This window comes from Periplaneta americana, chromosome 10 (genome assembly GCF_040183065.1).
Source record: "Periplaneta americana isolate PAMFEO1 chromosome 10, P.americana_PAMFEO1_priV1, whole genome shotgun sequence".
In the NCBI taxonomy this organism is placed as follows: Eukaryota; Metazoa; Arthropoda; class Insecta; order Blattodea; family Blattidae; genus Periplaneta; species Periplaneta americana.
Window position 1 is genome coordinate 51,403,725 of NC_091126.1, and position 24,781 is coordinate 51,428,505.

At 37.9% G+C, this 24,781-nt stretch overlaps 1 protein-coding gene across 3 annotated transcripts in view; it reads right to left on the reverse strand.

Annotated features, from left to right (window-relative positions):
* Positions 1-4,600: 4,600 nt before the first annotated feature.
* Positions 4,601-24,781, reverse strand: part of LOC138707674 (calphotin-like) — a 34,652-nt gene continuing 14,471 nt past the window's right edge. Inside the window, exons 2-3 of one of the 3 annotated variants that reach the window (XM_069837457.1) lie at positions 10,216-14,412; positions 4,601-7,748 (exon numbers count right to left, since the gene is read on the reverse strand). In XM_069837457.1, the coding sequence (XP_069693558.1) occupies positions 7,722-7,748; positions 10,216-14,409 (4,221 nt within the window). In that variant the 5' untranslated portion in view covers positions 14,410-14,412 and the 3' untranslated portion in view covers positions 4,601-7,721. Of the gene's footprint in view, positions 7,749-8,108; positions 14,413-24,781 lie in introns of those variants that run through there. The other 2 variants (XM_069837456.1, XM_069837455.1) reach the window with 2 other exon arrangements.

Genomic DNA, 24,781 nt, shown 5'->3' on the forward strand with positions numbered 1-24,781 from the left:
TATCTACTGGTTACTAGTAGAGAATTCAAATCATATCCTATCGCTAACACTGGTTTATGAATACGAAAAACGCTGATAATCCACCGAAAGCCCGCGCTAAAAATGTCTATGAATACGGCCCTAAATGTTGATATAAAGATCTACAGAATACAATAAATGAAAATAATAAGATCAACAAGTTATTCTGCTGATGCGAAGATAACTCTGCCAGTGACTATAGTTATACCTGTTAATCCACTTTTATCTCCCCATAATGTCCGTAGAGTGGAATAAGACACAACACCAGCAAATTCATTTAGGTTTTTATGCATGTCATGGGTGTGAGAGGGTGTCTTCAAGATATGTATACCTAATAGATATACCAACATTGCTCTTGCCCTCCAGCTAGGAGCATTCTCAATCCACACCAAATAACTAGAGACTACCTTACTTCTTTGCGTGTATGTCTTTTGCCTACACAATGTAGGAAATTTGTATTATTATTTACCTATGACGTCGTGTAATATTTCATTAAGATAACTTCTCTTATGAAGCACAGTTTCAATATCTAAACAGCAGTCAGAGTGTAGATCTCTACCTTTAGAAAAGAAGACTGATGATGGAATGGAATGAAATGAAATTTTGGGAGGGGGCACTATGACCCTATATTGCGATTTTTCACGATCTATTGTGCTAACCCTCAAGCCAGGTGCATTCACAAACCCACACGGGCTGACTACACTAAAGTTCGCTGAGTACCCAGGTTTCGAGCAGGCAACTCCCCTCGTCCATAGGCCAGGCCCCTCCGTGTGTGTCGCCAGCCGGCGTTCGGAGAATATTATGGAATTATGGCAAAATGAGATGTGTTGACGGAATAATGTAGATGCCTAATATGGAGAAACGGAAGAACCCGGAGAAAAAAATCAACTTCGACCTTGTCCGCCACAAGTGTCACTATGATTTTTCAATGAAAAATCCCAGACCTGACCAGGACTCAAACCGTCTGCGTGACAGGCTGAAGGTCTGATCACTCGATCACCGCAGGGGGTAAGGTTGAAGATAGGTCCAAAACGCTTGTACTTGTACTCGGGGTGAAGATACGTCCAAAATGCTCGTGCTCCTGCTTGTACTCGGGCTGAAGATACGTCCAAAACGATAGTGCTCGTGCTTGTACTCGAGCTGGGTGATGGAGGCTCGTCAAACCCGAGTAATATGGACAGGCTCACGAATATCGATAGAAATAACACAAGTAACGGAAGTCAGGGCTGTTCTGGCCTGTCTGTTGTCGGTATATCAAATAAATGTTTTTCAAGAATTGCAAGCCTTTGGGCGGGGACGAGAAATATACTGTTGCCTCGCAGTATTCGCGACGTAATCACGTAAAAGATGAGTGGACAAACGAATTAAATCTTGAGTTAATAACTAGTTCTGTGTACCTGTTTTGTTTCTTTCTGGACGTACTGCATTAATCAGACCACCGAAATCTGGAGACACTCGACAGAATGTGTTCAAATGTATGTATATTTTCAATACTTAAATCAGACAATAAGTCACTTTCACTATATCGACCTCTACTTATAAAAATAGATGGAATGCACCACCTACATTTTGCAAGTTTGGTTTCTTTTGTTTTCTCCCAACAACGAATGTACGACAATGAAACTTGCACCGACAATTAGAATTTCGTCATTACTCATCAGATTCTCACTAGTAAAATAATAAGCTTTCAAGCCACAGCCGACAAGAGGACGAGTCTGAGCCCCTCAAGTCAACAAGGGCACGAGTCCGATCACAAGTACAAGTAGCCATGAGCCCGAGTAATCTGGACGCATTTTAAGAGGCATGGAAAATGGTTACATTGGTAAAATGCAAGTCAATAAGTATTAAATAGAAAGCTAACCCTGCTGGAATAAATGCAGTGACTTAATTTTGGAGAGAAACTGAACGAACCACTACATTGGCTTTATGGATAGATTAATCTCTTCCCTTCTAAGTAGTCCGTGGCTCGATTCCCGTATTTGGCAAAGGCAGATAATTATATTCCGTCCACGGGAATGGATGTTTCTCCTTTGCCATGTTGTGTCCCGTGTTGTCTTAACGGTGGCCCTGTGCCATGCTGACCACACGCCCAGGGAGCCCTACAATACAGAGTGGAAGGGGGCCGATGCACCAAAATGTAAGAGTTGATTATACATGTTAATTATAACAAAACTTTTATTACACTTCTCCTTCGATGATGCACAATTAAGCAGGAAAATATCGTCTTTAACCAATGTTTGCAGCGCTCTATTGCGGTAACGGCCCGAGAGAAATGGCTGATTGCTATACAAGCAGATAGTTAAATATAATTTGAATAGTTACTGTGTTGAGTCTTTACGTGAAAATTAAACCGTTTAGCCATGAATTTAAATTGAATAGTTACGAAAATCGTTAAAACAAATATTGTTACGCAATGTACTGACGAGTGCATGTGACTGAGTACAGCAGAGGGAAAGGGGAAGGTGAAAGATGGATGGTCGCGCTTGTTAGAGTCATTGCAGTAGCAGTGATGTTGCCAAATGCTTCATAGAAACATAACAATTTCCTCTAAAAAGGTGAATGCTAAGAAAATATTTACATTTTTCAAACCTTTCCTCACGATCTACTACCAGTTTCAGTTTGGTGCAGTGCTTACCTTCCACGCTATATATGCCTGTCTAATTTTGGCCCTCTTCCTACACCGCATTATATAGTAAGCCGGTACCAAAAGTAGGATGTAAAACACGATAAATAAATAGAAGAGATAAATTGAATGTTTGGCTGCCGAACACTAAGATATGTTCAACAAATCAGTTACCATCTTTAACACAGTATGATTCTAGAGATTGGAGAGAGCACGAAATTGAAAATAAATCTATTAGAACAGAAATGGCAGACCTCGGCCTTTTGGTTAGGGGCGTTGTAATAAGAATAACATATATTATGGCTAGTTTAATAATTTAATCGATTATTTTAACTTAACAAGAACTACACAATTAAATTTACTTTTAACATAAACTCATTGAAGTGTAGCTGACGTAGTGCACCAAGTTCATTGAGAAATCGGGTAATGCAGAACGTCATTTTGAATGTGTGAAAGCAAGTTTAGTGTCTCGTCAAGTGAGCATGTTTATTTACTATGTAATATTAGTACTTTAGCTTGAAGACAAATATAAAACATTAATATGATCTGTTTGAAGTCTGTGACCAACCACACGTGGCACCGAGATGAAGCTTCTTATTTCCTGCGAATCTCTATGACGTCACAAATTCTTCCGTCTCGCCAGATGTTAATAGCGATTCTATTAGATTACACTTAATGTTCGTTGCCAACTTCGTCAAAATCTTTACGCCAAACGTACGGTTCTTTGTGGAGTTTGCGACTTGTACTGAACTATCTATTCGTACATAATGTACACGTCAGTGTTCACTTCACCAAATTTTGTTACTGAATACTACCAAACCAAAGATGAGAAATGTAGGAAAATGAAATGGATATGGTGTGTTGTGAGATGTGACTATATGAAAAGTTTTGATATATTATGTTATTTCTAATTAAAGTTAAATGTTTTCTCGAGCAATTACAATTTAACCTATTATATTTAATTTTGCAATTCATTTTGAATAATTTTTCAGAAAAGTCTATGATATACAATACAAAGATTTATTATCAGTCAATGACTTTACTTTATATATGTGTAAGGTACAAGTCCTTATGTTACATAATTTAATACTGTATTAACGTTTTCGTCGGTCATGCCGACATCTGTTGTATCTGATGATGTTGGCATGACCGAATTCGTGAATTCAATGCTAAAATATGGGACAACCTGTCTCAGCTCAGACAGAGCCAGATCTCATTTCAAGAGGAATATATAATTCTTTGACAAGGAAAATGGTCGCTCTCTTGTAGCGTGAAATTGTCTGAATGTCGTTCGGGATAACGCGAGATTCACACGGGGAAATATTTAGCATAGGTTCGAGAATTAAATCTAGTCGTAGAGGCAACGTATCTGTATGTCACGAAACGAAATATTTCCAATGAAGTCTTTATGGCTTAGCGATAGAGCTATTTCTTCTCGTTACAAAGACCAGGCTTCGAATCTCTCTATTTAAAACGCACGGGTGTAAATTTAGCGCACACGATGATTCCTGAGATATTCCGAAGTGGGACTTAGTATCTGAACAGAGACCAATTTCCGTGTCAAAGAGTGTACCTCGTAAACTCCAGACCCAGAACCCCAAGCCCTAACATCCTATATCAGCTTCGGAGACCCGTACTACCACCAAGACTCCACCCTAACTACTACATATGATAGCTGAAATAAGAGGAAGTTGGGCAATGTAGGTGAAATGAAATGGAATCAGGAGTACCCGGAGGAAAAAATTCTCTGCAACCTTTGATTTGTCACCCACAAATTCCATGAAGTCCGTTCGAAGTAATTCAGATGCCACGTTACTGAAATTTTTAATAATCTGGCCGGTGCAATATATTTTTTTAATTCGACACACTAAGACAGTACATAGTTTTTTCATTGTGATGCCTATCAAGATGTATCAGAGTATAATATTTTATGTTTTTGTTTTCGTGCATATATATATATATATATATATATATATATATATATATATATATATATATATATATATATATAGTCCACACCTGTGGAGTAACGGTCAGCGCGTCTGGCTGCGAAACCAGGTGGCCCGGGTTCGATTCCTGGTCAGGGCAAGTTACCTGGTTGAGGTTTTTTCCGGGGTTTTCCCTCAACCCAATACGAGCAAATGCTGGGTAACTTTAGGTGCTGGACCCCGGACTCATTTCACCGGCATTATCACCTTCATATCATTCAGACGCTAAATAACCTAGATGTTGATACAGCGTCGTAAAATAACCCAATAAAATTAAAAATTATATATATATATATATATATATATATATATAGAGAGAGAGAGAGAGAGAGAGAGAGAGAGAGAGAGAGAGAAAATTATTATTTGCTGTCAGTAATTTACTGAAATCATAATTTAGAGTAGTATACTTTTTATTGTTTCAACCGACTATACCTGCATGTATCATACTCAAGGGACAGAAAAGTACTTAGATGTACCGTCTGCTCATTTCTACAGTCCTGAGCATACAATACATAGTCGCTGCTTACTTAACCTGTTTTAATGTCACCAAACACTGGATTTCAGTCAGGAACCCATGTCCGTAATCGTACAGTTTATACTCCAGATCAGGCATGCCCAGCCGAGGCAGATCTAGCCTTCAACCGAGATGCAACAGTGACGTTTAATCTCAGAATACCATGCAGGCACACGCATAAAAGATATTCTACGTCAATGTCGCACCTCGTTTGAAGGCTAGAGTTGCCCCGGCTGGGAATACCTACTCAAAATTCTACAATGCCATGTACGTGCCGCTCCACACTGCAAACTAGACTGCAATGTGTAAATACTGTATAGAAGGCAGTCGCACAATGGTTGCACATACAAGTCTTTCTGAACCATTTCCTTCATCTGACATACAATGAAATGGATATATTGTTTATCAAACGGTGGCACAAGTTATTCCAAGAAATAGGGGACCAGGTAGTGTTCGAGTACAGGTTGAAAACATCCTCATATTCAGGAGTCCGCTTTGACTCATCACAACATTTTCACCTAAGCTGGGCTATAGAAATTCTGTTACCCTCAAACGCTGGTTAATTCTGCTAAAAATAATATAAGCTGAGTGATACAATAGTAGATATCATTGCCGAAGAAACCGCTCAGCTTTGTCGTCATTACCTCTAGATGTCCCATATACAAAGTGTATGTCAGCAAGTTCCGAAAACTTGTGCTAAGCAATACTACCAATAAACGTAAAATGAATTGGCGACCTCGAGGAGAAACTACCATATAAATCAGTGGTATTCAATCTATGGCAGGGACAGGGAACTCGTATTGTAAACAGAGCAGATTTTATGAGTACCTACATACAACATCAATTAAGACAGCGGGAGAAGCTAAGCTCTCTGAGAGAGGCGTTCCCAGTCGCTGATCTATGGCATAGACCATTCGTTACCTCGTGAAACAAAAATGCATTCGTGCGCTGTAGCTCATAGTAAGAACCTTATAGTGGTGGTAGGCGAGCTAGTTAGCTGCTAGTCGATGTGTAGCGAGTGAGGGAAGCTTCCCAGTCGACATTTTTTCCCTTCACGCGCAGGTAGGTTTCACGAGATACCGAATGCACTATACGCGTACCCCCAGGGGCATGCGTGGTTATCTCACGGGATACATATCCCACTGATTACTTATGTAAAACTGCCGACACTTATTTTATTATAATTGTTGATAATTACTGCAGTTTACATTTTTTCTTTTACATCAACTTTTGTTTTTCCTTGCTTCAATAACATTTTACATAATTAATTACTATTACTAACTACTATATATGTATTAATAATCACTTATTTTACATGCAACATCAATCATAGTCTTGTGTTATTTCTTTTATAATTACAATGCAGTTTGAGGCACGAAAGTAAAAAAAAAAAAAAAAAAAAAATGCTATTTTGGGGGTACGCTAGCAAGAAGATTGAATACCATTGTTATAAATGAAAGTGTAGTCTCAGTTAACGTAAAAGTACATGAAACGCCTACTTGCAAGTCAGAAGTGCCTAACTGTAAAATCTGACAGATATACCAAAATGTTTTCCTGGTACAGGGTAACACGGAAATATTCATCAATATTTTTAAATTGCTCACAATATTTAAACGGTACATTCCTGGACACAGGTTCTCATAGCAAATTGTTTTTCTGAGATTCTTTACCATCGCTGGAAGTTGGTAACGTAACCATGTAAACAGCCTGTAATTGTATGCACTGGTTGAAATCTGCCCATTGACAGACCAAATTAATATCATTTGCAAGATTTAACGATAAATACAGTATATTCCAACATGGAACGTACTTTTTTATTATAAAATGGAGACAGCCATAACTGTTTTTATAAAAGTAAACCGGTATAAATAATCGCCGTATCCTACAATAATGTGTATTAGTGAACTACTTAATCTGGGAAATGCCTGCATTAGTATTTATTCCATATGTAAATTCTTCAGAATTCAATGTTAACGATCTATTACGTTATGCAAATAATTTCGGAAGAGAATTTCTGTACGATTATTCATCAATAGTAAAGAAATGCGACATACTGAAGTAAAGTGATAGTTTAAGGTGACTCATCCATTATTTCTTGGCCTGCCATTATGCAATTGTGAAGTTTGCCTTCAAAACAGATTCGTGATTAAGATTTCTTTTACAAAATTTAACTGCCCACTCTACCCTATAATCTCATGACTTAGCTGCCTCAGGAGTGATACCTAATTGGTGTCACTTATAAGGTTCCAACCTGTCTTCGGACATTTGACTAAACAACAACAAAAGTCAAAGAATCAGAGCAAATCATAATTATTATTATCATCATCATCACCATTATCGTCATGATCTAACTCAAGCATTGGGCCTAGTGATCCGTTGTGGTCTCAATGTAGACCTATTCATGTAATAAGCAGTTCAAAAACTGTCGAAATGTTCGCTTTCCTGACGAGCTATCTATTTGTTTACTTTAGACCATCTAAAGTCTAGCATTATGTTAACGTGACTCCTCCACGTCTGTATTCGTTGAGGACGGCAGTGATTGGTTCCACTTCAAGTTCTTCTAGAATAGCTTCATTCTTTATTGAGGATTATGCAGCCTGCTGTTCTGTAAAGGAAAATTTTGGTATTTTAAGAACATACCAATGAAACAGGTGTATCTTAATGAAATGTAAAAATATTGAGTAGGATGAGATGGAATAAGCTTAAATGGATCAAAGTTGGCAGGAGATCTATGAAAATAATGTTATTTCGCTATGATAAATTGCAAAAATAGTTGTACTGATTTAATATTATGTATTACTGAATTTTCTCATGTCTTCCTGAAAAACATTCTGAGTTATTCGCTTCACATCGTGGAAATGAGCATTTCCAATTTCAGTTGTCTGATATGAAAAAAAAAATCTATTAGACCTAAGAACAGAAGTTGTTAGTTTTTCAGTTCTTTTGTACTTGAGTACAAATTGAATAAATATTATTTTAAAATTTTATTAATATTCTTGTGTCAAATATACACAATTCCTTTCAAAGAGTGTCTTAACATACATGGAATAGTCCAATATTTAGGTGCCGGTACACAACTCCATTCAGATCAACAAACTTCCGCTTCCATTGTGAGTGTACGGGTAGAATTATGCTATAATTACGAATGGTCATTCAGTGTAAAAACCTACTATGTTCAATGAAACCTATTTGTAAGGAAAAATATACGCAAAACACAAATTGCGTTTCTATAAGCATTAAAGTTATCATGGTTTGACAAGGCTATTAGCCAGTATTATCAATGAATAATGAGTTATTAATGTTCATTGTTTTACTGAAAATAGTGGAGTCTTTGTAATATAACACAACGTTAATCTTATGCATTCAATATTATTAATGTAGGGCTAGAAGGTATAGAAAATATCATACAAAAATTCACCTCATATACCGCATCCGCGCTTATTGAATAATCACACATAGAAGACGTTACACACTATATCCCAATATCTAACCAATATTTAATGTATATATAAGACCAGATTGTGTTACACCGTGAAATATTCAATAGTGCACGACAATTAAATGACACACAGACGTGTATATATTGTCCTTTAATTTTTACCTTTTCTAACGATAGCAATATTGAAATTCTTAAAAATTACAGGTACTTTCTCTTCACTCAAGAAATTGAGGCTTGGTTTAGAACTTGTGTACGGGTTTCTGGATGGAGGTAATATTACCTCTACAGATCCAACAGTGCTTCCTATTCGCTGAATATCAAATGGTAGTTCCTGGTCAGTGTATTCTGTAATTGTTACGGGAATACCTGGTTCTGTCAACATAGCCTGAATACCTCCTGCCCAAGTATCCTTCCCACCATAATCGGATAATCTATACAGTCCGGCATTGAAAGCACAGATGAGATCAGGTTTTTGATACTTATCAGACTTCAAGAACTCTTGGTACATACCGGGCCAGAAAATGTAACTGACATTTCTCTCAGCTGCTTGACATTCTTTGCACATTTTATTTTGACCTAACGTTTTCATTAAAACATCGGTTTTCAGTTCTGGACCAACAAAGACAATTAGCAAAGACTGAAAGTCAGGCAGAAGATGAAGCAGCAACAGCTCCCATTTCTTAATATGGTCGATTTCGAAATGCATTTCTGCTCCTATCAAGTGAATAATAAGGGTGTTTGATATTCTGCGTTGGAAACCAGACTTCTGCAGAGAGAACAGTACAGTTAAAGGACACGTAGCTACATCTGTCAGAGTAATGTATGTCAAACTATGAGGTGATAATGACTTATCTACGCTGAGTGTGTTTAAGATGAATGTTTTCATATCGCTATTTAGAGTGGAATAGTCCTGAAAAACATTTTCTGGTATGAATGGTTCAATCATTCCATTATGAAATTGATTTAATATAATATCACGATAAATTTGGAAATCTTTGCACCATAAATTATGGTCAGATTTTAAGTGACTAGGTTGGCAGTAACTTACATGGCGACAGTTTTGGCAAGTTGTCAACTTTTTCATATCGTATTCATAACAAGTTTGGCACAACTGAGGATAGTAAATCATCTCTTTCTCCCAGAGTTCTAGTTCACGTCCCAATTCATTAGCGCATTTATTAACATAATGACTACGGTAATATCGGTATTCATCTGGTGAAAGTCCCTTGGCTTTCTGGAATAAGTTTTCCATTCCATCACTTTTACATATTTTGCAAATAGCTTTGCATAAATATTTGTGAACAAACCAATGTTCTCTCTGATGTTTCTTTGAGCAATACGATATTAATTTGCAGCTATTACAAGTTTTAAGACTACAACTTGAATTATCAAGGGACTTGCACACATGACATACATATGATAGAAATATTTGCCTCTGAACTAATCGGTATTCAATCTCCTCTTCTTCATCTGGCATGGCAACAATGTCCGTTGGTTTTGGTGCTAGTAGACAGCCTATTAAATCAGGAGTGAATGTCAACCCAGGACGCTCTGACTCCTCAACAGACTTACTGAGATGAACAGCTGTTCTGGTCAAATGTGACAACTGCTCCTCACTCAAATTGCTACTTACTTTTTTATTAGGTTGCGTTTGTTCCCTTGCTTTAACTTCATTCTCTTCTGACATTTTTGGCACTGGCACTGGATTTTTTTCAGATGTATTATTCAAATGGCAATTTGATAGAACTTCTACTGATACACCGTCTTTTATCCCCCCTTCACTGGCATTTTCATCTTGCATAGTCTTTTTCCCTTTATTTCGCGAACGTTTCCTTTTCTTTTTTTGTTGAAAATCACTTTCAGTTGTTTCAGAGATTTTTGTTGCCTCACACGGAGGAGATCCAACGTTAATAATTTCTAACGTTTCAGCATCGCTTTGTACCTTCATCTCAGTAACTCCAGGGACCCCAATCTTGGTTTTCGATTTCTTTTTCTTAGATTTTTTACTTGAATCTTTCTTGATATCAGGTTGTATTGATTTCTGGTTGTCTTCTGCTCCTTTTTCATTCTCTGATATGATATTATTGTCTTGTGTATTACTTACTTTATTTTCAGCAGCAGAAGATATATTTTGCACATCCCTGTTTACTTTAGAAGCAATCGTTTTATTGACTTCCTTTGGCACTTGAGCATTGATTTTACTTTCTGCTTTTATTCCTTCACCTTTCTTGCTACTTTTTGATGTTTTAGTCTGGGTACTTCCTTTATCTTTAATCTCATTTTCAATTGTCTCACCAGATTGCTCTGTAGATTTTGATTTCTTTTTCTTCCGAGATTTTTTGCTCTTTTTTGGTTCTGCATTTTCTTGTTCATTCTCATCAAGAGAATGTGATTTGTCCTGATTAGGAACATTACTTTCTTTCGCTTTTGAAGAAGATATTGAAGTATCCTTCAAAGATGTTGCGTCAGTAGATTCACTTTTTCTCTTTTCAATTGAGTCAATTACTTCCTGTACGACATCTAATATACTAGTGGAATCCGTTACAATACTTCCTTTTGGCGTTTGTTGCTTCTTTGTAGAGGCATTTGTTGCTTTCTTTGTTTCTGATTTATTTTTACCAATTGATGGTTCCGACTTTTCATGTGCTGTAGCGTCAATTTCTTGTAATGTGGAGCTGTTTGCTGTCTTTTGCTTAGGATTTTTGTCCTTTGATGTTTTATTCGATTTTTTTGACTTGTCATGAAGAATGCCTGACTCAGACGAAATTGCCTCCTCAAGATCAGCAGAAACTTTCCCCCCTAATTTATCTGCAGGATTAACAGATTTCTGTGTCGCCTTGGATTTTTTGGGGGATAAATGTGACGAAGATGTAGTTGCTTGTGTTTCTAATGATGGTGTTTTCATTGTCCCATCAGTGGAATTTGCAGATTTTGGTATTAATGGTACATGTGTCTTTATGTCTTCTGCTGTTTTCACTGCTACGTCTTGTGCGATAGTTGTCGCCGTTTCCTCTCCAGGTTTTGCCACCTTGGAATATGATATTGCAGGAGATGTTTTTTCTACTGTCTTTGAAGGCAGCTTATCTGAAGGAGCTACCTCATCTATTTTCGTTGGTACTGGTACATCTAATGGTTTTTCAGATGTCGCAGGAAGCGGAGTTCTTTCCAATTGTAAAGGTGGTGCAACAGATTCTGCCATGACTGTTGGTTTCGACGGTGGCTGTATAGATGGTTCATTTGCTTCGTCTGACTTTGAAGCTAGTACTGCTGTCTCGAAGCGGTTTGTTTGCTTTGTATGTGGTACTGGTATGCCTGATTTTCCTTCTGGTTTTGATGACGGCCTAGTAGGCTTTGTAGTGGTAGTTGGTTTTGAATTAGGCGGCGGAATTGATTTTGTAGCATCTGCTTTTGGTGTTGGCGATGTAGTTGGCGCCGCAATGTCTGACAATTTAGAAGACGGCGATACTGATGTCTTTGCTTGCTTTGAAGGCGATATAGCTGGTTTTGCTGGCACCAATGGTTTTGAAGATGACGGCGGAGGTGATGTTGAAGATTCTGTTTTTGACGTCAGTGGTGTAGCTGGAGACTCTGTTAGTTTTGTAGGAGGTGCTACTGTTACCTCTGTCTGTGTTGAGGGTTGCGTGGCTGGCTTTGTTGGATCCTCTGTGTTAGAAGATGACAACGGATTTGGTGTCAAAGATTCTGTTCTTGATGTTAGCGGAATAGCTTGCGATTGTATTGACTTTGTAGAAGGTGCTATAGTTGTTTCTGTTTCTTTTGAGGATTGCGTGACTGATTTTGTTGGCAATGACAGTTTAGTAGTTGACAGCAAATCCAAATCTGAAATTTCCGTTTCTGACGTTTGCAATAAAGGTTGTGTAGGCTGTGTTACTGTTGATTCTGCTTGCTTTGAAAGCGGTATTGTTGACACTTCCGGTTTAGAAATCGGTCCGAATGGAGTTGCAACTTCTGTTTTTGACGTTGGCGGTGTAACTGGTGCTGCAGACTCCGCTTGTTTTGGGGTTTTTATTGTTGTTTCTGCCTGTTTCGTTAGTGTTAAAGATGGTTTAGCTGGCACTGCTGGTTTTGAAGGTGTTGGAATTGGCGTGGAAGCTTCTGTTTTTAATTCTGGCGGTGTAACTGGGGCTGCAGTGTCTTCCGGCTTTGTAGGTTTTGAAGGTGTTATAACTGGTTTTGTTAGAATTTCTGGTTTAGATGACGGCACAGTTGATCCAGAAAATTCCAACTTCGGAGTTGGTGGTTTAGCTGTTACTGAAGACTCCACTGGCTTTCCGGAAATTACTGTTGTTTCTGCTAGTTTCGAAGGCAGTGAAGTTGGTTTTGTTGGCACAGCAGGTTTAGGTGATGACGGTATGTTTGGAACTGAATTTCCTGATTTTGATATTGGTGATGTAACTGATGCTACAAGCTCTGTAGTACTTGTAGGCATTATTATTTTTTCTCCTTGTCTCGACGTCTCTGTAACTGGTTTTGTTGACAATTCTGCTTTCGGAGGTGACAGCACAGTTGGTGCTGAAGCTTCTGTATTTGATACTGACGGTATAGTTGGAGACTCTGTTGACTTTGTAGGTATTACTGTTTCTATTTGTTTTGGTGACTGTTGATCTGACTTTATCGCCACTGCTGCTTCAGTGGGTAGCGGCGGTGATAATGGTATAGATTCTGCTTTCGAAGTTGGCAATGTACTTTGTGCAGAATCTGTTGGCTCTGTAAGAGGCGTAATTATGTTTTCTATCTGTTTTGGAGGATGAGTGGCAGATTTCGTAGGCACTGTCGGTATGGAGGAAATCTGCGGTGTCTGTGTTGTATCTTCTTTTGGCGTTGGCGACGTAACTATTTCTTGAGATTCAGTTTGCTTTGTTGAAAGCGTTATTAACGAGTCTGTTTGTTCTGGAGATGATACAGGTGCTTTCAGGGGAACTGATGTTTTAGAAGTTGACTGTCCTAATGGAGCTGTATCTACTGGTTTTGAAGATATTATTGTAGGTGATATTACTCCTACTTCTTTGGAAGGTGGCGCAGGTGATTTTGTCATCATAGCTGGACTAGATGGCGCAAATGTTGACGTATCTTCAGTTTTTGTTGAGGAAGTCGTAGAGGCAATTGCTATATCTGACGGTTTTGAAGATGACGTTACTGTAGGCTTTGTTGTTTCTGTCTGTGTCGAAGGTGTGGCAACTACATTTGTTGCTGCTGATTTCGAAGGCAATGGCAATATTGGTGATATTGCCTCTCCTGATTTTGATATTTGCTGCGAACCTAGTGCTACTGTTACTGTTTCCACTGGTTTCGTTGCTGTCATGGCCAATGTAACTGCAGACGATTTAACTTCAGCTTTCGAAAACGCTGACGGAGAAGGTGGAGGTATTGTTTGTGTCATTAATTCTGTTGTTTGAGGCAATGGTGATATAGATAATGCCGATGCCACGACTGATTCTGCTAGTGGAGTTACAGTAGATGCTGCTGACATCGGATCTAGTTTCTGATTTCTTACAGATGTCCCATTAGTATTGCTTTTAATACCTGACTCCGTCTTTAACTCAGAACAAAAATTCATGTTGAGACATTGTAATTCTGAAGGATCTTTGGATGAAACATTTGCGCTTGTTACAGACTGTAGACCTACATCCGTCGCTTTCGGAGTAGCACTTGTAGATGCACTCAAAGAAGTCTCTGGTGCTTCAAGAGATGGACCATCATCAGGAGATCCTGTGCATTGTGGGGCCGGTGATATACTGTGCAAATTTTCATTTGTCGCTTGTGTTGGCTGCTTTGCGTCCGCAGAACCCTTCTTTCGTTTTCCCATATCCTAGAAGAAGAATATGTATTATATTAGTTCAATCGTAATAATATATGAAATTTCATAATCTTAACCTAAATCATTATAACGTCAGAGCACAAATTCTTAAAATATCGTCAATTACCCCTCCAGTAGTCGCGCGCTCAAATGCAACGTTAGTGGTCGCATGGATCAAAGTTGTGATCCATATTCTAAGTAATTTTTTTTTACATATAATTCAATTTTTTATCTTTTGTGGTTAATTATTAATGATTACACATTAAGAGAGTGTAATTACATTCATTACTTCAAAATTCACAAAACAATTGTTTGTCCAACGACATATAATAAATATTGTAAAAACAAATTTAGAGACTGAGAACATCTGTGTGGAGCACAGTCGTGATTCAAGAATGCAACAACTTAATTACGCGCCAAGAAAACACTTGCTTAAACTTGTCAATTACAGCGAGTAGCTGAGAAGGTACAGAAATATATGAACTAAAGGTACACAGATAACATACAATAACTGCTGCCATCTCGGATCACCATCATAAATAAAGCATTGGATCACTGTTGTGAAACACGCGACTAATGGAGGGTGAAATTCGAAACGAAGTTTATGTGATCAGATTGCTTATTGACTAGGTACTTCAGTTATAAGTTATGACCATTATAAATTGTGAACAATGCTGCACTGTATTGTTAAGTATCAGACGAAAATAATGAATGTTTCCTTTCACTCACTATTAACAAAAGTTGTCAGAATTTTTTTATGCATTGTTCACATTTTCCCACAATTACCCATAATCAAAATTGAATTTAGTCATGTTAATAGAAGAGAAATACTATGGAACTATGGAAATGAATTAATTTTCTTCGGAGATATTGAAATGTTTACTTTCTTTTTTTTGGACTAGTCGGAAGTCGGAAACACTACTACTATGCATAATCCAGTTTGATAATAATCCAAGTGTTCAATGAAAATCTGTGACAGAATGGAGAAAATTGGAAGACTCAGAAGTCTGAACTGGCAGAATTATTGTAGGCTATATTTCACGAAAAGCCACTAACTCGAAATTTATTTTCGGATATGCTATTCCACTTTAATTTCAGTATAGTTTGAGATATTGAGTATCGCTACGGATAAGTGGTAGTCTAGAGTTACTGAGGGAATCTCGGTCATTGCCAATAAAACCAACGATTAGAGAATATAATTTATTTATTCATACTTAATCTTTCATTTGGAAATTAGTGTTATACGAAACATGTAAAAAACTCAATGAACTAACAAGAATCAAATTTATATTTTTATTAATTAATACCGCAACAAAACAGAAATGCAGATTTACAACTCGATAATAGCCCCGATTACGTTGTATGGTATGGAGAGCTTTGCATTACAAGACAAACGCATGAGTAAGTTTACAGCTACGGAAATGAAATTTGTAAGGAGAGTAGCAGGAAAAACTAGAAGAGATAGGATCAGAAATGAAAGAATCCGAAAAGAGACTGGACAGTGGAAAGCTATGAGAGATGGATAGACCGAGGTTACCCCGACGCTTGACAGCATAAGGAAGGAAGGAAGAAGAAGAAGAAGCAGAATTAATTAATAGCGCCGTAATACCATTAGGAACTCAATGATATATCATAAAATTGGAGAATAGAAATCCGTGTCATAACCGAATTTTCTATGCAATGTCTGTGTCACCAACAAAGTAAAAGTAATCCCATGAAGGAACAAGACCAACTAGCCGAATGCTGCCTTCACGTTCACATGTCTCAGTAGAGGTGAACAATCATCCAAGCAGCATGGGGGTAACGTTTGGTCCGGTCCACCAGCCCTTATAGCTGGCTTTCTATACCCGTTTTTGCTACCTATCGTAGCTCACCAAATTCATCACGAAAATGGCGGGCACCGGCCAAACCTACTGACCGAAATTATGAGAAAATTCCTTCTCATGGCCATTCGAAACAGCGCCAACTCCGTAACGCGAGTTCAGGCAGCACTTATTATTGCCTTAGACCATGACCACGGCGAGGGACCTATGTCAGCAGTATATGCTCAAATTATTGTTTAAATTTGAGACTATCTAGGTGTAGTGGATTTTAAATATCACATAAATAGATACTGATAATTTTTAAATCGTTAGATATAATGCAGTTCTTGGTTTTGCAGTGAATTATGTTGAATTATACTGTAAAACATTTTTAAAAGCCGGATGATGGGAGAGATTATTCAGGATTATTTTTATTATCTCATGAATGAATAATGTGAAAATAAAAATGGGCCTAACTAAAGATACGTGTCTCACTTCGTTAAAATTATTACTTATCGAACCTTTGAAAACAACAAAATGTACCCATTACGTGCTATCAACTGTACCTCGATTTCAATTGCGTACGTTTATAACTCTGCAGCAGAAGTTCAAACAACCTTTGAACTTCTCCCATTGTGGGGAGGCCAATAACCTCGGCTTCTACCTAGGTCACCTTTAAATATAGGCTACTCGTGTAGCAGTCATCCCATCCATTCCGTTCTCTTCTCTGGCCTTGGCTTAGAGTAGTGTCTCCTAACATTTGGAGTATTAGTAAATTTCCGAAGGGACTGCTGGGGACCAGAAATAAAAAACACGACACTTGAAAGTATTTCCAGTCGGATGGTGAATACCGGAGCGAGTTAAAACATTAAGATATTTGCTTTTGAGCTAATGTTGCTAGTTTAGTAATCTCAGTGACCCTTTGTAATGAAGCTGGAGTGAAGCTTATATGTTAAATTTCTTTTTGTCACTTATTAAATAATTAGTCCTCTTATGCATGCATTAATTAATTTGGACATCCATTGATTTACTCATTCATTCTAACATATTAATTAATTCCGGCAGAGAAGCAGGCATGCCAAAAGTTGTTTCCAAGAGTCTCTCTATTTATCTGTCTCTCTCTGTTTCTCTCTCTCTCTGTTCATCCAGTGGTGAAGACGTGCATGTACAAACTAGCCTACTTTCCTAAAATATATTACTTCGAGGTTTTATTCAAAAAATTAAAATATTCTCGTTACCCGGTTTTCTAAAGATTACAGAAAGACTAACAAATTTTTGCCTCCCATTCTTTCGCTTTCTGGATTTTACTCAGTCACCAAAAAAATGTGTCCAAATTTCGCATACCACTCTTTCTCTTATAATATAGTTTCATTCTAACGCTATCATTCCTCGAGCAGTTTGAAAGTGTGGATTTCAGGATATTTACTTCTCTTCACTAATCATTCGTCGGTGATTGTTACACTTTCAGTACTTGCATCGCGCTACGGTGTTCTGAACTTGTATATCGCCAAGTGTCATGTTGAGCAGCTGTTTGGGGACTACTGTAGCAATGCTCATTTTTCAACAAGACTCTCCACTGGTTAAGATCAAGCACATACTGAAATACTCTTTCCCACATTCCACTCTTCAATAAAATTCAGGAAGTTTTCTTCTCTCTCTATCTGTCCATTTGAATGCATATTATTTCTACAAAGAATTAGGCTTAAGTAAACAGAGGAAAAATAAATCAATGAGAAAGATGAAGGAAAAGAAATAAGAAAAGGAGATCAAGGCAGAAAGAACCAAATGAGAAAAAGAATGGACGACAGAGGTAAAAAAGATAATTAAATGTAGCAAGAAGTAAGAAAGACTGCGAGAAAAAGAAACTGGCAGGAAAGAAAATCAGAGGTAACGAAAGAAGTAGTGACGAAATGAATATATATATATATATATATATATATATATATAAAGAGAAACATGGGAAATAGGAGGAAAAATTAATAAAGAAAGTGAATGAGGACATAGAAAAGATAGAAAGGAAAAAGAGACAGTTGTGTGGATGGATGGATGGAAAGGCAGGTAGGTCGGTAGGCAGGCAATTAGACTGGATTATTTCATTCATTGTTTCATTGACTGACGAACATATAAAAAGGTACAATGTACAAAGAAGTATAAATAACAAGTACAAGTAAAGAAAGAACTGCAGAAATTGTGGTAGGATAAATGAAACATATATTACAATATAGTCTATTTAAATCTGAAGAACTCGTGCTTGAATGACAATGTCTGAGCAAAATGTGAGACTTACAAGTACAATTAATACAAAGTTGAAATATATTATGGTACGTATCTGAGAATTGCTGTGAACTCTCCGTGAGGTTTAATATTGCAATATTTGATTTACGTTCGCGTTCTTCAACAAAATGTATTTATCGTATGGGTATGATTACTTGATAAGATTGTAATAAGCCAATCATGAGGGAATAATTTAGTATCAGTGAAAGGAGAAGCCATAGTATGTATTCTCTACGACAGCAATCAGCAGCGACTACTGCTGGAGGGGTGTCTTGGGGATCGCCCTCTTCGTAGAAACAATCTAAAACTTCTCTATTCATTTTTTTCGCTTGACGAGTTGATAATTTGGAATAGACTACAATTAACTAATAATTTGTCAATCTAAATTTCCAGCGTTTTGTAATTAACATTTTGATGAGACCCTCCGAGACCAAATTTCACGGTACTACTGAGGAATGTCCTTTGGAAATCTTGAAGGGTCCATGGGGGATGATTTCACTTCCCTTCAGTGAGGCACTTAAACTTAGGCCTACTAATTCGGAGCTGGATCATAAATATAATTTAATTAGTTACCTCCTGAAATAACGGATATTCTGCGAGAATGTGTAGCCAAAAATAAATGCATGATATCGGACAACTAATCGCTTGCTTCCGTTCGCCGGAAAGTTGAACGTGCACCTTCAGGGTCGAGTTTAGTCAAATGAACTCCATGTCCATTGTCGGTATTGAGTCGGGAGGGGCTTTCCAAGCCTGGCAAGAAGCCTATAAAAAGGACGCCGTAATTCTTGGCAACTCGTTAATTCTATTGTCGTCTTCCACAGGAATAACGAAAATAGAGTCCTGGTCCTTCCTTCATCAAGGCACCGCATTGCTCCAAATTAAATTTCCCTTATCTCGTGTCTAGACGAGTCATTCGTCGGCCGACAGCGGCATCGCTCGATGCTTCCTATTCGGTCAGGGGTCTGTAAGGCGGACACGCTAGCGGCTAGCGGGTCGCTCTCCCTCAATCAAATGCAACCATTTCAGAGGGGAAATAAATTGTGACGTCTCACGTTACTGCTTAATGATCTGTTAAGAAAAGTAAGGAGGTTCTGCAAGCATTATTCATATTTTTATAGATTTCTCTATGACTGCACTAATTTGAGCCTATTTTCAAAAATAAAATTAATTATAGGCCTACTACAAGTGACGTTTACCCAAATTAATGCTTATGACTAGGTCTTGAACTTACAGTTACGCAAACTGGAACAAAGGATATAGAAAACTTTCTCTCCTATTCTAATCTCTATTTTAACAACATTTTCTTGACATCAAAATCAAATTCCACCTTTCCATACGCAGTATAAAGTACGATGAGGCTGCAGATCATTCATTTGAGATTTTTAAATATAAAAATATAAGCCTTCAGGGCTTCTAATACAAAGTGAATTTAAGCATCCCATCGAATTTTATGCATTTTTTCTCTCTTCTATCTCTTTGTTCTTCTCATGTTCATCTTGTATTCCCCTAGTTCTCCTTGTATACACCATGTCCCTTTTTTTTCCTTACATTCCCCTTCTTCTTCTTCTTCTTCTTCTTCTTCACCTTCTCGCACCCATGTTCTCATAGTCTTCAACTTGTTTTTTCATCGTCCTCTTGTTCTCCTTGTATTTCCCTCCTACTCTTTATAGTCGCTTTGTTCTCCTTGTCTCTCCCTTCTTCTTCTTGTGCTCAACTTTTTCTCCTTTTGTTTCCTTTATTCTCCTTGTATTTCCGTTATTCTGCTTGTATTCCACTTCTTCTCATTATCTTCCGATTATTCTCCTTGTATTCCCCTTGTTCTCCTTATCTTCCCCTTCTCCTTGTCGTTCCCACGTTCTCCTTATAGTTCCCTTGATTTTCTTGCAATTCCCTTATTCTACTTGTTGTCTCCTTGTTCTCCTTGTCTTTCCTTTTCACGCATTTTTTCTAGATGTGAAATTATTTTCTATAAAGCGTTAATACAAGAGGAATACAAGGAGAACAAGAAGACGACAGGGAGAAAAAGAAGAAAACAAGGAAAAGGGAAATGAAAGGGGAACAAGAGAAAAGCAAAGAGAGCAAGGAAACGACAAGAAGAGAAAGGGAAACACAAAAAGAACCAGGACATTACAAATAGAAGAAGGTGAATATAAAGATAATGGGAATACAAGAAGAGTAAGGTGAACAAGAGTAGAACAATGAAAGACTAGGTGAAAAAGGAGAATACGATGAGAATTAGGGGATACAAAAACAAGGGGACCATAAGGAAAACAAGGGAAAGACAAGGAGAATAATGGGAACAAGAGATCAAAGTGAACGCAAGGTGAACAGTGGAAAGACAACGAGAATTAGGGAACGACATAGAGAACACGGGGAATATAAGGAGAACAAATTGAATACAGAAGGAACAAGGGGAATACCAGGAGGATAATGATAATACAAGAACTACAAGGTGAACACAAACAGAACAAAAGAATGTCATGGGACTATGAGAAGAACTAGGGGAATAGGCACGAAAACAAAGAGACTGGGAAGACTAGGGGAATAAGGGGAATAAAGTGGGAATAAGGGGAAGAAGCTAAGAAGAACAATGGAACAAATATGACAAGGGGAATAAAAGGCGAACAAGGGAAAGATAAGGAGAACATGGACGGTTTAGCCTAAGAAGAACAAGAACAAAAGTAGGATAATAGAAAACCAGAAGTGCAAGGTGAACATAAGCAGATTAGGTGAAGCCAAGGAGAACAAAAGTAATACGTGGGGAACTACGTTGATACAATTTGAACAAGGGAACGAGAAGGAGAACAAAATAAGACAAGGAAAAAATTGGATTACAAAAGAACAATGGGAATACAAAGAGAACAATACACGACAAGGAAAATAAGGGGAATGCAATTAAGAAAAGGGGACGACAAGAAGAACAAGTGGAATATAAGTAGAACAAAAGGAACACAATGAGAACAAGGGGAATACAAGAAGAACAAGAAGACGACAAGAAGACGAAGAGGAGGACAAGGAGAACAAGGGGGATATAAGGAGACTGAAGGACGACAAGAAGAACAAAGGGATGACAGGGAGCATAATGGACATACAAGGAGAACATTGGGAATACAACGAGATGAGAAATGTAAGAGGAACAAAGGGAATGCAAGTACAGCAAAGGGACGACAAGGAGAACAAGGGGAAAACAAGGAGAACAAAGGGATGACAAGGAGCATAATGGAAATACAAGGAGAACATTGGGAATAAAATGAGAAGAGAAATGTAAGGAGAACAAAGGAAATGCAAGTAGAGCAAAGGAACGACAAGGAGGACAAGGGGAAAACAAGGAGAACAGGGATGACAAGAAGAATAATGGAAATACAAGGAGAAAATTGGGAATAAAATGAGAAGAGAAATATAAGGGGAACAAAGGGAATGCAAGTAGAGCAAAGGAACCACAAGGAGAACAAGAGGAACTCCTGCGGGACAAAATTCCGGCACATCCGGCGACGCTGATATAACCTCTGCAGTTGCGAGCGTCGTTAAATAAAACATAAAAAATAAAAAACAAGAGGAAAACAAGGAGAACAAGGGGATGACAAAGAGCATAATGGAAATACAAGGAGAACATTGGGAATAAAATGAGAAGAGAAATATAAGGGGAACAAAGGGAATGCAAGTAGAGCAAGGGAACCACAAGGAGAACAAGGAGAAAACAAGGAGAACAAAGGGATGACAAAGAGCATAATGGAAATACAAGGAGAACATTGGGAATAAAATGAGAAGAGAAATATAAGGGGAAGAAAGGGAATGCAAGTAGAGCAAAGGAACGACAAGGAGAACAAGGGGAACAAAGGGATGACAAGGAGCATAATGGAAATACAATGAGAACATTGGGAATAAAATGAGAAGAGAAATATAAGGGGAACAAAGGAAATGCAACTAGACCAAAGGAACGACAAGGAGAACAAGGGGAAAACAAGGAGAACAAAGGGATGAAAAGGAGCATAATGGAAATACAATGAGAACATTGGGAATAAAATGAGAAGATAAATGTAAGGGGAACAAAGGAAATGCAAGTATAGCAAAGGAACGACAAGGAGAACAAGGAGAAAACAAGGAGAACAAATGGATGACAAGGAGCTTAATGGAAATACAATGAGAACATTGGGAATAAAATGAGAAGAGGAATATAAGAGGAAAAAAGGGAATGCAAGTAGAGCAAAGGAACCTCAAGGAGAACAAGGGGAAAACAAGGAGAACAAAGGGATAACAAGGAGCATAATGGAATTAAAAGGAGAACATTGGGAATAAAATGAGAAGATAAATGTAAGGGGAACAAAGGGAATGCAAGTAGAGTAAAGGAACGACAAGGAGAACAAGGGGAACAAAGGGATGACAAGGAGCATAGTGGAAATACAAGGAGAACATGGGAATAAAATGAGAAGAGAAATATAAAGGGAACAAAGGGAATGCAAGTAGAGCAAAGGAACGACAAGGAGAACAAGGGGAAAACAAGGAGAACAACGGGATGACAAGGAGCATAATGGAAATACAATGAGAACATTGGGAATAAAATGAGAAGATAAATGTATGGGGAGCAAAGGAAATGCAAGTAGAGGAAAGGAACGGCAAGGAGAACAAGGGGAAAACAAGGAGAACAAAGGGATGACAAGGAGCATAATGGAAATACAAGGAGAACATTGGGAATAAAATGAGAAGATAAATGTAAGGGGTACAAAGGGAATGCAAGTAGAGCAAAGGAACGACAAGGAGAACAAGGAGAAAACAAGGAGAACAAAGGGATGACAAGGAGCATAATGGAAATAAAAGGAGAACATTGGGAATAAAATGAGAAGATAAATGTAAGGGGAAGAAAGGAAATGCAAGTAGAGGAAAGGAACGACAAGGAGAATAAGGAGAAAACAAGGAGAACAAAGGGATGAAAAGGAGCATAATGGAAATAAAAGGAGAACATTGGGAATAAAATGAGAAGAGAAATATAAGGGGAACAAAGGAAATGCAAGTAGAGGAAAGGAACGACAAGGATAACTAGGAGAAAACAAGGAGAACAAAGGGATGACAAAGAGCGTAATGGAAATAAAAGGATAACATTGGGAATAAAATGGGAAGATATATGTAAGGGGAACAAAGGAAATGCAAGTAGAGCAAAGGAAAGACAAGGAGAACAAGGAGAAAACAAGGAGAACAAAGGGATGACAAAGAGCGTAATGGAAATACAAGGAGAACATTGGGAACAAAATGAGAAGAGAAATATAAGGGGAGCAAAGGGAATGCAAATAGAGCAAAGGGACGACAAGGAGGACAAGGGGAAGACAAGGAGAACAAGTACAATACAATGGGAAGAAGAGTATGGAAGGAGAACAAAGGGACACAAAAACAAGGTGAACAAAAGGACAAGGTGAAGACAAGGAGAACAAGGGGTAGCCTATACGTGAAGTTATAGAGGGAAACAGTAAGAAAAAGGGAAGGACAAGAAGAACAAAGGAAAGAAAAGAACGACAAGGGGAATACAAGGAGAACAATGTGAACGAAAGGAGAAGAATGTGTACAAATCAGCACGAGACCCCTACTCTCGTGGGCAACTGCCCACCGTGCCCATGCGTTAAGATGGCACTGCATGCAGGCGGTGTGGATTATTCATTGAAACACCCATAGTAAAACTTGTGGCGGACAAGGTCACAGTTGGGGTTTCCCGTTTTCTATGTTAAATTAAGCTGAAACAGCATTCCATCCGAACTCTATTCCATAACATTCACCGATTGCTGGCTGGGGACGCGACAGGACTCTGTTTCACATAGTTAACAAATAAATTAACTATTTACAAATCACAGATAAAAGATTACAAATACTTCACAATGTAGGGGAAACTCGGCAAATTTAGCAATATGGGAAATTTGGCAATATTCTTGTATTTCTTTTATTGCCAAATTTCCTCCACAGTTTTAAGAAGTTCAATGACACCTTCATAGAGTGCAACATCTGACTGTACTTTTAATTTTCGTTTCATTCGAATCTGCGCATTATAGTGGCAGATATTGTTACTAACAGAAAGAAGTGTTGAATACTCCCTGTGAACGTGGTGATTGTGTGGACGTGTGTATACAAAGACGGAAAGAAAGTGTTGTTCATTACCTACTTATGTTTGTGCATTATATATCAAAAGCTGAGATTCCATATTATAAGGTAAGCTATTTATATAATTAATATTTTCTGTTAATAACATATCAGGCCTTAGCTCGTTTTATGTTCTTCTTTGCAAAAAATGTTCTCCAGGGTAGTGTGAATTAGCCATTTTCCTT